General features: G+C 54.6%; 2 protein-coding genes across 17 annotated transcripts in view; one reads left to right on the top strand and one right to left on the bottom strand.

Annotated features, from left to right (window-relative positions):
- Window positions 1–148: 148 nt before the first annotated feature.
- Tigd5 (tigger transposable element derived 5) lies at window positions 149–4,375 on the bottom strand. Its single transcript, XM_021183194.2, has one exon. The coding sequence runs from the start codon at window positions 4,244–4,246 to the stop codon at window positions 2,318–2,320; it is 1,929 nt and encodes a 642-aa protein (XP_021038853.1). The 5' UTR covers window positions 4,247–4,375; the 3' UTR covers window positions 149–2,317.
- The window catches only part of Eef1d (eukaryotic translation elongation factor 1 delta), a 15,125-nt gene continuing 4,027 nt past the window's right edge, over window positions 3,728–14,825 (top strand). The window contains exons 1-5 of one of the 16 annotated variants that reach the window (XM_029469864.1): window positions 4,699–4,792; window positions 8,135–8,149; window positions 10,230–11,344; window positions 12,771–12,894; window positions 13,262–13,333. In XM_029469864.1, coding sequence (XP_029325724.1) covers window positions 10,230–11,344; window positions 12,771–12,894; window positions 13,262–13,333 — 1,311 coding nt within the window. In that variant the 5' untranslated portion in view covers window positions 4,699–4,792; window positions 8,135–8,149. Of the gene's footprint in view, window positions 3,816–4,485; window positions 4,578–4,698; window positions 4,793–8,134; window positions 8,150–8,682; window positions 8,701–10,229; window positions 11,345–12,770; window positions 12,895–13,261; window positions 13,334–14,825 lie in introns of those variants that run through there. The other 15 variants (XM_029469863.1, XM_029469860.1, XM_029469865.1 and 12 more) reach the window with 15 other exon arrangements.

Raw genomic sequence — 14,825 nt, 5'->3', positions numbered from 1 at the left:
ATGCAGCTCAGTGCCCACAGGGAGTGCGGTACAACACCAATGGGTGGGTATGTATACATACATATACAGTGAAAGTGTAAGGTTCTCTCCTGGGGGTGCCAAGAGCCCTGTGAAGCTCCATCAGATACCGAGTACGGAAAGGTGAACTGCCATGGGGCTGAGGCCTCTGTGCACTGGGCTGTTCGGCACTGTAAGCCTCAGAGCTATAGGACTCCCTGCTGGACAACCTGGGCAAAGTAGCCTCCTCCACAACCAGGACGCAGCTACCTGAACCCCTGCCTAGAGCATATAAAGAACACCGGAAAGTTTCTAAGTGTACTTTTCTCTTCTTTTTACAGTGCAGTTGTTTGAACCTAGGGCCTTTGGCATCCTAGGCAGACATCCTACCACTGCACTACATCCCTGGCCTGAGATGACACCTTTCAGCCTCCTCATGGGCATCTCCCTAGCCCAGTTAATGATAGTACACGGACACAAACCTGATAGGAACCCTGTCACTCAGCCAGGCCGCCCTTGCTTGTTTATAAGGCAGCAGCAATATGAGGTCATAACCTCCTGGGCCTCCTGGGCCCGAGTAAAAGGGGCTTTTAGAGAGGCTGGTGAGAGGGGTCTTACTCCTGAGCCCTAGTCTGCCAACTCCAGTCTACCTGAGCCCAGGCCAGATTGAAACCTCTTCAAAAGAACAGTACATGTAACCTAGGCTGAAGAACAGCTACTAGAAGCTACCCAGCCTTGCTTGAGTGTACCTCCAAGGCCCAGATCTGGCTCTCTGCAGATTTGAAAGCAGGTCTGTCAAAGCTGGAGGGTAGCTCCTAACCTGGGTGTCTGGCTGATATGGAGGCTGCTGGTATAAACACATTAGACTTTTGAAAATCCAGCCAAGTAGCTAGTGCTGGTTTTCTAGGTCATCATTGGGGAGGCTGGGTACTTAGGTGGCCAGATGGTCCTTAGTGTGCATAGATGGAGTCTGCTACCTGAGCTCCAGTTCTGTTGCTCCATGCTTTCCCTCAGCTTTTGATTATTTATGCAGATTTTTGACTGGGATGTAGTCATGGCTCCAAGGAACTATATTCTTGGGCCTACGTGGAAATCACTTTTGGATACGTCACTCAAGCCTTTGCCCGTTGCCAAGCTGTTACATCCCCTGCTCTTCTCCACTTCATGTTTGCAAGGCTCAGAGTAGGAGACATAAAGACAAGGAGAGATGACCGGGACAAGGGCTCTGGATGGAATTCCTGCAAAGACACAGTGCCCCTCCTTAAGACACAGGTGCCTTAGCTCCAGACGGCCAGCAGTCCTCTGAATCCACAGCTGGACAGAGCAGCAGATACAAAATGTGGACATTCCTTTGAGCCTTTTCTCCTTCAACCTGGGCTATCCCGCCATAGCTCCTGGAGAAAGCTGGTGCAGGAAGAGCCCACGGGGTTAGGGGTTGACTCTAAGGCACTGCAGAGTTCCCAGATGGTTGCAAAGGCTGGGACTTGTTTCCAGGTAGATCAGACTGCCCTGGAGCTAGACAACGTGCTTTGTGGTTTGTCCTGCCCATTGATCCAAACACTTCCTAACCTCATGAATAGAAGACCTATCCAGAATGGAGTTCGTAAAGGGGGCTAGGGAGTGGGAGGGACTAAAAATCCAAGTAGAACAGAATTTGCTATACTCTCTGCTGCATCCAAAACCTCACCAGGCACCGGGCTTCCGTTTCCTCCTTCCATGCACCGCCTCAGGCCAGGGACTGGATGGAGCTAGCCTGGGCTTTGATCCAGCACCATAAGGACCTGCAGTTATCAGAGCAAGGGCAAGAGAGCCCCAGAGACCACCTCACCCTGCCAGTCAGCACTCATGGGTTCCCCAGGAAGAGCATCTTTCCAAACAGGTTTAATATGTTTTTAAAACAAAACCAAGAACCAAATGCTTCCCCACTGAGATGAGACCAGGTAGCACCAGGGAAGCCAACGGAACAGCAGCAGCTTCAGGCAGTGCACATGGAGGCAGGTAGGTGTGTGTGTGTGTGTGTGTGTGTGTGTGTGTGTGTGAGCCCCATAGGGGCCAGAGTGGAAGTACAGTCAACTGTCCTCCAGTAGGGGCTGTGCTTATGTGCCCACATGTGCCTACCCAGGGAAGAACATAGCCACTTCCCCAGGACCTGTGGATTGGGGCAGTTCATCCTTTACTTATAGAACTCCTCCAAGCTGGGCTGGGCTTGCATCCCCGGCCCGGTACAGTGGACTACCAGGGAGAAAAGGTGGAAGATGGCAGACTGTATGTGCTCCCTCTCTCCCAGTGCGGCAAGAAAAAGACCACTGGGCCAAGGTAGTCACACACCATCATCAGAAGCTGCAGCTGAGGGCCCAATGCCCCCAAGCCTCCGTGCCATGGTAATGAGGGAACGTAGCTGCACAAGCCTCAGCGGCCCCACTTCTCTGGGATCCTGGCTCTCTAGCCACCTCAGAGCTGTCTCTAGTCCCCAGACAGCTTCCCCAGCAGTAGGTACCAACACTCCTCCTTGTTCAGTGGCCTCCTCCTCCTCCTCTCCAGCCCCAATGCTAGAGGGCAGGCTAGCTGGGGATGGAGGAGCAGCGGGGGCCACCTCTTCTCTGCAGCCCTCAGGGAGACCTCCATCATCATCCAGGTGTAGCCACTGGGCCACCTCTTCAGGTGCCAGGCGCTTGTAAGCCAGAGCTGCCAGATGTGTGAGGTCACTGAGCACCCTGCTGTGTTCGGCAGTCTCCTCTACCGGGTGGGCGGGCTGCTGCCCGGGCTCAAAGGCTGCTCGCAGACCCAGCAGCCAGCAGCGCTCTATGCTGCCTGCCTGGACCAAGTCCCAAGAGAGGCCGGCCAGGTACAGCATGTCCTTGAGAACGAAGCTTCTCATGAAGTCCAGAGGGGAGCCACTGGCACAAGACACAGCAAGCCGCAGGAGCTCGCGTTTGTACAAATGCTTGAAGGCTGCCACCACGCCTTGCTCCAACGGTGCAGGGATGTGTGCTCGGCTGGTGCCCTTGGATAAGAAGAGCACTCGAACTGCACCATCAGGTGTTTGAAGTTCCTCTGGGGACCCAAGGAGCTCAGGCTGGCACTGCCTGGGAGTCTCCTCGCTCTCCTCCAGGGCAGGCATGCTAGTGGCCCAACTCGGACAGGGTGGATGGGCCACCAGTAGCACAGCCTTCTGTTGCAGGCAGCTTCGGCGCAGGTAGCGCCTGACCCCAGGGACGAATTCCTCGAAGAACCAGCCCCGAAGAAGCGGGCGACTGAGCCAGGCATCCGGACTGTAGCGGTAGGAGGCCGGGAACTTGTCCTGGTTGTGGTGACGCAGGCTGGGTGGATCCGGTAGCTGCCCGATGACTAGTGGTTTCAGCTTGTGGCTGCCAGTCAGGTTGGCGGCCAGCAGTACTGTCACTCGGTCACTGCGCCAGCGTCTGCTGCACCCACCAGGCTCTTTGGAGTCCCCAGTGCCCGGAGTTGAGGCCTGCTCCGGAAGTAACCTCCAATAGAGACCAGTAACGTTAGCATTGTAGATCTGCTCGTCGCCATAGCCGCCCTCGGAGTGGGGTAGAGTGGTTGGCGCGCTGTCAGGTACGAGAACTGCGCCCGGTGGCTGCGCGGGCTCCTCTTTGACAGGAGCGGGGCCTGCGACCGGGGGCTCAGCCTCACCATAGATGCGCTGGCTAGAGATGCCATGGCGCTTCTGCCAGCGCCAGAACCAGCCGTGGCTAGCCTTGAAGGTACACTCGGGGCCGTAGATCTGGCGAGCAAAGGCCTCAGCCTGCGCTTGGATAACTGGCCCGGACAGCGGCACACCGTGCTGGCGCAAGGTGAGGAACCATGAGTAGACGGCGCGGTCGATCTCCTCCTCGTTGGCTAGACGCATCTTCTTGCGCTGTGTGCCCACTTCTCCACCTAGCTGGTCCAAAAACCAGCGCAGCTTGGGCTCGTCCTTGAGCCAGCCGCGCAGAGTGCCGCCTGGCACGCCGAAGTCGCGGCACACGCTGGCCTGCCGCTCACCGCCCTTGACGCGCTCGATGGCTTGCAGCTTGTCTTTGATTGAGTAGGCCTTGCGGAAAGTCATCTTCACGGCCACCCGGGGCCGCGGCCCGGGCGCTGGGGGCGGCGGCGGGCGCGCCGTGGAACCCGGGCCGGGCGCCGGCGATCGCGGCGGCTCAGCAAGGCACCGTGGCTGGGGAAGACGAGCGCGATGAGGGACCGGGTGCAGGGCTGGGCCGGCCGGAGGGCTCGCGGGGTACATGGCGTCGGCGCCAGGGACCACCCGGGAAAGCGAGCCTGACACCCCGCGCGGGCCGCTCGGGGCGGGGCTCGGGGGCGGGGCTGCCCGGGTCCCTCCCTTTTGTCTCGCCAGCCTTGCCTGCCCGGGCCCGCAAGGCCCGCCCACTTCGCCTCGTGGCGCCTGCGCACAGTCTGGCCTTGGGCGCGTCACCAGCGCGTGCGCACATCAGCTTCATTCCGTCCCGCCCTCGGCGGACGGATCCACTCTTCGAGCTGAGGAGGGGTTCGGCGTGTTGGGAGATCCGGTTCTCCACTCCTAGAGACAACTCTTGAGGTGAAGCGCGGCGCTCAAGGTAGTTCTCTCTTTGCTTCTACCATGGTGGTTCCTGCATGCATCGTGATGCATGCTCTGAGGGCAAGACAGCGCGTGCCCAGGGTTGTGACCCCCGCCGCGCCTTTCGTGGTCTATGCCGCTGCGTTTTCCGGGAGCTGCGCGGTCGCCCTCCCTCTCCTTTGCAGTCCTGAGCTCGCAGTCCCAGGTTTTGGTTGCTGCGTCCTTGGCTGGCGTGTGAGTACCGGGGGCCCCGCCTCAAGGAGCGCACGTGCGGCAGAGGCCTGGAGTGCCCGGGCCCCGCGCCTTTAGGGTTGGCTCCCGTGGGACAGTGCGGGCTGCGGGCGGGCGTCTGGGCCTGTGTGGAGGCGGGCCGCTGACCACATGGTTGCCAGATTCCCGAGCGCTGCTTCAGGCTGGCCGCGCGGTGGCTCGGCTCGGCTCGGCACGGCACGGCCTTGAGTGACACGGTTGCCTGCGGTCGGGCGGGCTCCGAAATTTTGGGAGCCCAGCTCTTGCCAACGCCCTAGGTCTTTGCGGTTAAGCACCGAGGGCGTACCGAGCTCTAGGCGTAGAGGGAGGTTGCTTCGGGTGCTGACTGGTGGAACTTGTACGGTCCACGAACACGGGATAGAAAAAAGGGCGTGTGGTGTCGATTTGCTCAAAAGTAACAGGACTAGCTCTACTTACTGATTTGAATAAGATGATCTGGGCAGCTTACTTGGGAAAGGGGCGTTGAAGGGTATGGTCGCCCCTTTTCTAATACGGGAGCACTCTCTCCGGGCATCATGGTTTTCTAGAGTGAACGGCAACCCTGCAGCAAAAAGAACTTGGTGAAGCTAATGTTGGGATGCTACTCCCAAGGATGTTTCTGAATTGGCTCTGTCACTCGGGGATGGATAACTGGGTCTTATCTCAGGCGGATTCTCGTGGATGAAGCAAAGGATGGATGTGACAGGACTACCGAGTGCCCCCTAAGCCAATCCCGTGGGGCAACAGAGTCAAGAGGAAGAAATCAAAGGGACAAGGAGTCCCCTTCCCAGGCTCTGTGATGGCCAGTACATCATGAACCTTCTCTCGGACTGTGGGAGGAGAACTCAGCAAACAGTTGGAGAGTTGGCAGAAGGAGCCATTTAGACTTGGTTGCCTGGGATTTGCTCTGCATGGTTTTCTGCCCTCTCAGGAGGAGGCTGCTGCAGGGTCGTCCTCCGGGCTTATCTTTTGGATAGGTGAGGCTCCTTGACATAGTACAGATGAGGCAAAAGTGCTTGATAGTCAGCAAGAGTGACACTTGAGGGATGCAGGTAGGAGATGCTGGCATTAAACATTTCTTCTGAGCCAGGGATCTAAGATGCTGTGTGCCTATTGAAGGTTGGAGTCATTGAAACATTCGTGTGAAATCCAGGTGCTGGAACATGCTTTGGTCTCCAGCTCCACACATCACTTGACTCAGCAGATTTGGGTGGTTCTACCAATCAGAGCTTTCATTCTCCTTCCTGTGTCTAAGATGACACACAACCAATGCCCCCAAGGTATGGTCCAGATATTACCAGGTGTAAAGGAAGATCTGAGAAAGCAAGTCGTCTAGCAGAGTCCCAAGACCTGTGTGTCAGGTCAAGGTACCGTCTGCTGGAACGGAAATAGAGCCAACAAACAATAGCATTTGAGGGTAAGGAGATTGGGGCTGGGTGGGTTTAGACTGGAGTGACAGCATTAGCCTCTGGGTCTCAAAGTGGGCAGACAGCTCAGGCCAGTGTTTCTGAGTAGGACTGGGATATCCCAGAGGCAGAGAAGCAGGGTGGGAGCTTGGAGATGAGAATCTACTAACCCATGGGGAAAAAAGACCAAGACACCACTCCTGTGGCAACATAAGCTGCAGTGGGAGAGCCACACTGCGTGGCTGTTGTGACTGAAAAGCTCGTGAGTCCTCCTCACATTCCAAGTGCTACCCTTTGAACACCAGACACATAAAATGCATGGGCAGCATCTGTTCACAGACTCAGGCCGGGTGAGCCCAGAGGATGAGGCTATAAGCGTGAAGGGATACAAGTTGAACTTTTCTGACAGACCTGTTCCCTACCCACCTTGCTCATTTCTACTCCTGTGGAGGACAGACAGTACTGGGAGCTCATCACTGTCAAGACTGAGGGGGTGACATGCTACCTCCAAATGTCCAGAGGACAGAAAGGTATGGGCTTAGGGCTCAGAAAGCCAGCTTTTCTGCGGACTTTAATTCCCAGCATGTGGAACCCTCCAGGTGTTTGCTACTGTGATGGGGCACAGCTGTGACATACCCTTTCTCATCTTCCTCAGGGTCCAGTTCCCAAGCCAGAAGTACCCTTGGCAGAGGCTGCTGCCTGGCCCAGATTGGTAGGAGTTATGAGAGCCCGGAACACGTGTGCGCTTCTTTACGGAGCAGTGGTAGCTCAGCCCTCAGAGGCTGCAGCTAGCTAGTACAAGCTTCTTTTGAGTGGAGGAGGCTAGGTCTGGGTGCTGGGCTACTTAGCCACGCCTGGCTGTGTTGTATCTCAGGAGCTAAGACCCATCAGGCCTTGTCTGACACTTGAGCTCAGGCATGAGCTTGATAGCCGACCAGGTCGTTAGGTCTTATATCCTGTAGTCCAGCCTATGACTGGGAGCAGGGCAGGGCCTGTTTAGGTCACTTCTTTCTAGGTCCTCTGATGCACTGAGCCTGCTTGTCTGCAAGCTTGCCTTCTGTGGTACTTCAGTCTCTTCAGCATGTTCCTGCTATTGCCTAGATTAAAGCCTCGGGAAGAAGGCGGCCAAGCCTGTGTAGGGATGTGGGGACAGACAAGCTTGCCCTGTGCGGGTTTGAGACACTCACTGCTACTTGTTTCCAGGCTGGTTTTTCCTGGACAGCTTGGGGGTGTGTGTGTGTGTGTGTGTGTCTGTGTGTGTCCTCCAGGGAAGCAATGGAGTTCAGGTATGCCAAAGTCTGGGTGTAAACTGTTCTCAGCCTGTTGTGCACCTGTGGGGAAAGCAGGCTGGGGAAGGAAGGCCTTGCCTCCCTTGGGAGCCTTTGCTGCTTGTACTTAACTACTACCAATGTCTTAGGACAGCACCCCTATCTGCCTGGTCTCTATGTCCCCAACACAGAGGTGGTATCATTCAGTGTTGGTTCCCAGTGGCAACAGAGACCCACAGCTTGGAGCTGTGTGGACCTGGAGCACATGGTCCCAAAAGCCCTGTCAGTGAAGGAGAGAGGCTGGGTTTCTTTCACAGCTAAGGGAGCACGTGTAGGTGCTAGCTCACCTTGATGCAGGTGGGAGCTTAGAAGAGGGGCGGGAGCAGGCAGCTTCCATGGTGGTTTCTGCTTGTCTCTTAGATAATAGGAACCCCGAGAGCTACATATCCAGGGCTAATGGAAGAGTGCTGCCTCTCAAGCTTGAGGGCTTAGGCAGCCTCCTGGGATTTGGTGGTGATATAGACTACCATTCTATCTTGTGTTGCCATGCCATCTTGACAAGCAGTTTCTAAAAGGCTGCCCAAGCTGCTGTCTGGCATGGGTGGCCTTTCCCACCGCTCTAACCTTGCTGCTTTTCCTTCATGCTGTCCTAGGAGGCCAAAGCAAAAGTAAGTACGCCCGCATAGCGCCCTGTATCTCCCTTCAACCTGAGCCAGGGAGCGCCCCCCCTCCCCCCCCAGCCATCGCCTTGCCAGAGAGAGGCATACCTGTGCAGAGTTGAGCTCGCTGGAACAGGGCAGTGGTGTGGTTAGCTTGTTCTAGTGGCAAGTAGGTAGCTCTGTGGCCCTGGCACCAAGCAGGTCAGCACATAGCCCTCTCTGCCCCGTGGAGAAGCTGTGGCCTGAGGAAGTACCTAGTTTCTGTGACCCTGTCCTGCCCTGGAGTGGGGTTGGGTGGGAGCATTGGAAGCAGCTTCGGGAGGGTTCCCAGTCATAAGCTGGGGGAGAGGGGACAGGTTAGTGGGCATTGCTGAAGGGAGTGGGGACAAACCTAGACCTGCAACAAGTACTCCATGAGAACAGCAACCTCAGGGACTGAGCCGCTCATGTCCCGCTGTGATGGCATACACTGCCCCTTGGTGACAGCAGGTGATGTCACAATGCTCTGCCTCCTGGAATTCCCCCGCAGCCCCTGCCCCTGCCCCTGCTACTTGGCCTTGGTAAGTGAGGGGGTGGCCTAGAGACCTCTCTACATTGGGCCTGTGTGGTTCCTGGTCCCTGCTCCTCACAGTGAGAGAGCTTGGGTGGATTGTACTAAGAACTTTAGCTCTCACTTAGAGGTAGGCTTCCGGGTAAGACAGGAAGAGTTTTCTGAGGTCATCCACATGGGTGAGGTTTAGATAGCCGACACTCTTCCAGTCACGTGCTTTGTCGGGTGTATTAGGGAAAGGCCCTAGACCCTGATGTGTCGTCACCTCGTGGATGCCCAGCAGATGGCCTGGGTCTGTTAGCACAGACCCACAGAAGAGGCATTAGAGCAGCACTGGTACCCTTAGTCCTCAAACGTTAGATGAGTCCAGACTACAAGAATCTTGATAGGGTTACCCTTGTAGGGCAAGGCAGCTCTGAGAGCGCTTACCTGCAGCCTTCCAGGCTGGCTGGTAGAGCCTGGAGCCTGTCCTGTCTGTGGAGCCATATCTGGCTTCAGGAGTAGCAGAGGCAAGTCCTGCCTACATGACTGCTGCTGTGTGCTTCAGAGCCGTACCCTGCTGAGGGAGCAGAAAGGTGTGTAACCCTTGAGGTAACACCATGTCTAGGGAGGAAGCTGAGGGTCCTGAGGCAAGAGTCTTGTTCACTGGTTACAGTAGCAAGTGAGATAGTGTCCTGATACTGAGGGTCCCATGATGACCCTTCGATTCTGATGGATCCAGGGTTGTAGTCTGATGGCCGCCTGCTGAAGTAGTGTCACCTTCAGTTTGATGAAGGATCTTTGGTGGTGGGTGGAGACAGGCATGCAGTCTCTGCTGCTGACATATAGCCCCTTTTCTCAAGACTCCTTGCCTCTGGAAGGGCACACTGGTCTGTGTAGGATAGTTGTATGGCCAAGGTAGGTGCAGGTGACTTCCCAGGATGCCCTACTTGCTGTTGCTCCATCCACCCAGGCAGTTACAAATCGTTTTGTCAGTGAACTAGAAACATCAGTCACCTCAAGGAGGTGCCAGGCTCCACATATGCCAAGCACAGCCAGGCTAAGTGTGATTTCACATAAGCCATGAGTAATCTCTTGCTATAAGTGAGCATAGAACATCTCATAGGATGTGTTTGTACTAAAACAAAGAAGCAAAGCTGCAAAACACCTCTACTGATTATTTCTATTAAAGTCCATTGTTAATGAGTACAGCTGTTTGTTTTATTTGGCACCCTAGCTGGGGGTGAGTTTGGAGGTGTTTAGATCCCTTTCTGAAGCTTGGGCTTATTGGATAGCATAGACAAGATTTATAGTACTAAGGTGTGGATGTGTGCATATATTTATATCCTGCTTTTGACTCACCAAAGTGTCCCTTGTGTGGATTTGACTTTTGTGCCCTTGCATGTCATCTGGTAAAGGCCCATTGGTGGCTTGCCCTTTCCTTTCCCCAGGCCCCCCTGCCCACCTTTGCCTGCTCTACTGAGGCGGGCAAGGGAGGCGGGTGCCTCTACTGTGTTGCAACTGCCTTCTTGTGCTTGCTTTTTAATGCTGCGCCCGAAGATGAGGAGTGGGAAGGCCTCTTGTGCACTGGAGACCGTCTGGGAGGACAGGCACAAGTATGAGGGAGCCGAGCGGCGCTTCCACGAACAGGAGGCCACACAAGCCGCCACCGCCGCTGCTGCCTCCGCCTCTGTCCAGCAGCTCCTGGACGAAGTGCCAACTGTGAACGGGCCCAGCCAGGAGGACACAGAGGACGCTGACGAGGCAGAGGCCCCAAACACCAGCAGCAGGAGTGATCCCAGGAAGAGCCACGAGTGCAAGAAGCCGATACAGAAAAAGAGGAAGCGCTCCCCGAAAAGTTGGCTGGGCCAGGCGGACCTGGCCCTCGTGGGCCTCTCCGCTGACCACGTATGGTTAGACAAGCCACTCTTCGACCAGGCAGAAAGCTCCTACCGCCAGAGGCTGGCAGATGTAGCTGCCCAGGCAGCCCAGCCGCCTGCTCTGGCCCCTCGGGGGCCCTGTACACATGGAAGCCATGTGGCATGCCACCATGTGACCTGGGGGATCTGGGTCAACAAGTCTTGCTTTGATCAAGCCGAGCGGGCTTTTGTGGAGTGGTCTCAGTCCTTGCTGCTGGCTGCAGAGGGGAGCCATAGGCAGGGGACTCCTGACACAGGCCAGCAGGCTGTCACTCCTGACCTGGCCTTGGCCTGCCAGCCTTGCCCACCAGCCAATGGCCAGCCTCCTCTGGGCAGCCTGCAGGCACTGGTGCGGGAGGTATGGCTGGAGAAGCCCCGGTACGATGCTGCTGAGAGGGGCTTCTATGAGGCCCTGTTTGATGGTCATCCCCCAGGGAAAGTGCGCCTGCAGGAGAGAGCCAGTCAGGCAGAGGGTACCCGGAGGGGCCGCAGAGACCATCGGAGCCGCAATAACGTAGGAAACAAGCGAGCTGGGTCAAGACGGGCCGACGGGGAGGCTCCTCCTGCTTTTCCTTACTGGTACTTCCTACACAAGGACGCAGAGGCCCCCTGGCTCAGCAAGCCTACCTACGACAGTGCTGAGTGCCGCCACCATGCCGCTGAGGCCCTGCGCATAGCCTGGCGCCTAGAAGCTGCCTCCCTGGCTCACCGACCCACACCCCGTTCTGGCCCATCCATGTCCAGCCTGAGACCCAAGTAGGAGAAATATGGCTGCAGGTGTTGGGTTTGACTTAGGCTACAAAAATAGAGACACCTGTCTCTAGACTGGGGTCCCTCATACTCCTCTGTGTAGAGTTAGCGTGGGTACCATTAGTGCTCTGTCCTTGAAGGTTATGGAGTTCTGAATTGTGTTGGTGGGGAAAGGGGACAAAGGGCACAGAAGACATTAACTGCAAAGCGAGTAGGAAATCCTGTAGCTGGGTCTCTGGTACCTGATAGGTCTTGATACTCATAGCCAAGGTATATATGCCCATTGAGGTAAGGTGGGCGTTAGATCCAAGAGCGCATGTCTGATCTGGCAGCCTCTGAAGGGTGTTTGTCCTTTGGGCCTCCCTATGGGGAAAGAACCCTGCCTAGCTACTGGCCTCCAAGGGCTCTTGGCTCCAGCACAGGTGGAATCCTAAGATTAGTCTCTGAAGGCCAAGGAGTGACTGACTATATGGCCATGGGAGGTGGTCTCTTAGGCAGATAGGTGTAATGAATAAACACAGAAGGGACAGAAGTGGTCAGACAAGGAAGTAGAGGGTCCCAGGTCTCTTGAGAAGTAACACCACTCTGGGGATCTCTATGTCCTGTCTGTCACCTACCCACCCTGTGTTCACCGATGTGTCCTGGGCCTGGGGAAGGGAACCAGTGTCAGGCCTGTATTATTATAAGAGACTTAGGATGGGCTGGTGGTGGTCTGAGGCCTTCCACACAGAAGATTGGCAGAGTGAGATGGGGTGGGCTCTGGGGACATTTGCATACCCTAGCTCCCATACTGGGGTTAGGAGCTGTATGGTGGGGGATTGTGTGCAGAAGCGCAGTTAGCTGGACTCTCCTCTTGGTATTCACAGAACTTTTATTGTATCCTTGATTTTTTTTTTTCTTTTAACCATCTTTATCAAAACAGTAAGTACTAAAAGTACTTATATACAGAAAGAGAATGGCAAACTGCTGCATACTGGGATAACATTTTTATGGAAAATGACTCTAGGGGGCAAAGTGGGCTTGCTCATTTACAAATCTGATTGGCTAAAGGGTGGGTGCGGCTGCCCGCTGAGTTGCTTTTGTGCTTCAGCTGCTGATTGTACGGTTAGAAAACTCAGGGCCTGGAGGACTTGCCTAGGGATCACCCTTCACCCAGGCCCTGGGAGGGGAGCCCACTTTGGTGACAGAAGGGCTGTTGGCTCTGTGTGTGGAAGGGGCTCGGTGTTGAATTGAGAACTGTTTGTGGTCATCGGCAGCAGCAAGGTAGTTGATGGACCGAGCTGACCCAGCATGTGATAGCCTCTGAGTTGCCTGGTTCTAGACTTCTGACCTGTTGAGAGTGTTCAGGCTGGGGAGGCCTGGAGCTTGTGGGGAAGGTGAAGCCAGAGGTTGACCCTAGCCATGCTGACCTACCCACTCTTTCCCATCTCAGCAGAAAAATGGCTACAAACTTTCTAGCGCACGAGAAGATCTGGTTTGACAAGTTTAAATATGACGATGCAGAAAGGAGATTCTACGAGCAGATGAACGGGCCTGTGACCTCCGGCTCCCGCCAGGTGAGGACTATACTCGCAACGGGGTGGGCTAGAGACCTGATAGGGCCAAGTGGCTCCTGGGGCGCTTCTGCTGCTGGCTCCTGATCTAACACCTGTGCCACCTGGGGGCAGCAAGCAGACAGGTGTCTCGGGGTGGTGTGTGGCCCTGGCCTCCATCACCTTGTGCTTGTCACTGTCTTGGGAGCTTTCGTTCTGTGTAATACATTCCTCTTCTTTGTATTGCGATCTTGCTTTTTGAGTTGAGGGTTCTTGGGGCTTTTGTTTTTCTATGTGGGGCTTTTTTTTTTTTTTGGTGTATGTGTTTTAAAGAAATTTTTTTAAAAAAAACCAAAACAAAAAAGCCTGGTTCTTTCTGCACTGTCTGCAGGAGAATGGTGCCAGCGTGATCCTCCGAGACATTGCAAGAGCCAGAGAGAACATCCAGAAATCCTTGGCTGGAGTGAGTACCCACAGCCCACGTACTCATGGGCTCGTGCTCGGCCAAACAGCATGTCTGATTGGTTTTTTGGTTTTTTTTTTTCCCCTTTAAAAAAACAACAACTAAGCCGGGCGTGGTGGCGCACGCCTTTAATCCCAGCACTCGGGAGGCAGAGGCAGGCGGATTTCTGAGTTCGAGGCCAGCCTGGTCTACAAAGTGAGTTCCAGGACAGCCAGGGCTATACAGAGAAACCCTGTCTCGAAAAACCAAAAAAAAAAAAAAACAACAACAAAAACCTTTAGTACTGCTGATTATTTTGGCCTTTGGAGCAAGTTAAGGCACAAGGTGTGATGCTGTGCCCTTGGGATGTGAGTGCCAAAGCCTCCGTGCCCACACTGTCATGGAAAATGGTCTCGCTTTCTCGACTTTTCCATGTGTCTCTCATGCATACTGGAGCTCACTCTAGTTATTTGTCAGTGCCTGCCGGGGGCTGCCTGGGCTAATCAGTGCCATTCTGCAGGGTGTGGATTGTTGCCACATGCCTTGGAAGTCTGTTCCTTCCTGCTTGCTCCCTTGCTGAAGTAGCTCGTGCCTCCTATCCCTTAAACCACTCTATTCCTCTTGATTAGGTGGGGCCCTTCATGGAAAGAGGATAATTATTTGGTTCGGTATGCTAGTCGGCATCATCTTAGACTAAGTCCTAGGGAGAGGGACCCTGTGGCCTGCAAGGCTGGATATGCTCCATCTGGACTCCTTGATGAAGCTGTGCCCTTCAGATAGCAGGCAGACCTGCTCTGACTCCCTTACTCCAAAGAAGTCTGAACCTCACTCTGTCTGGAGAGGGTTATGTGTACTGGAACAGCCTTTCTGATGGCTCTCTAATGGATTACCACAACCTTACTGCTTAAAACTGCAAATTTATCATCAAGATGATCCTGAAGGTTGGAAGTTGAAATGGGGCCAAAGACCAGTGGAGTGTGTGCCTTCCGAGGCTCTGAGCATCTGCCTGTTTGCGTTTCTTGGGCCAGTGCATGTCCTTTGGCACCTCATCCTCTCAGCCTCTACTTACCCCCCTGTGCCTTCCTGCTCCCACCATCACAAGGATTCTTGGCACCAAGTTCAGGTTCTTGTTTTGTCTTCTGAACTGGCCGTTTTTGAAAGCATGCTATTTAAGGCAGCAGGTTCATAGGCAGCAGGCATTCACTCCCATTCAAGAAAGGGAAATGTGTGGAGGGGGTTCCAGACAGCTTCAGCATCTAGCCAGGCCTCCTGAATGGCTCCTTTGTGGTTCATTTGGCCACTGGGAGACAGTTTTCACCAAATAGCACAGTTTAGGTTGGGATTTTAACAACCTTCCTGCTTGTAAAAGAGATCTTTAGTCTTTTAGAAAATGTGGGGATTTTTGTTTTAATATTTCATCTCGACTCCCTTTTTTTTTTTTTTTTTTTTTTTTTTTTTTTAGATTTTTGGTGTTTTTGTTAGTAACATTTCAAGAACCTTGCAGGTATACTTT

The sequence above is a fragment of the Mus caroli genome, chromosome 15 (assembly GCF_900094665.2).
Source record: "Mus caroli chromosome 15, CAROLI_EIJ_v1.1, whole genome shotgun sequence".
Classification (NCBI taxonomy): Eukaryota; Metazoa; Chordata; class Mammalia; order Rodentia; family Muridae; genus Mus; species Mus caroli.
Note: the sequence above shows the minus strand (reverse complement) of the source record. Positions and strands in the feature narration are given on the sequence as shown.

Coding starts and splice junctions, on each gene's coding strand:
- Tigd5 (XM_021183194.2), bottom strand. CDS start 4,246: ATGTACCCCGCGAGCCCTCCGGCCGGCCCAGCCCTGCACCCGGTCCCT.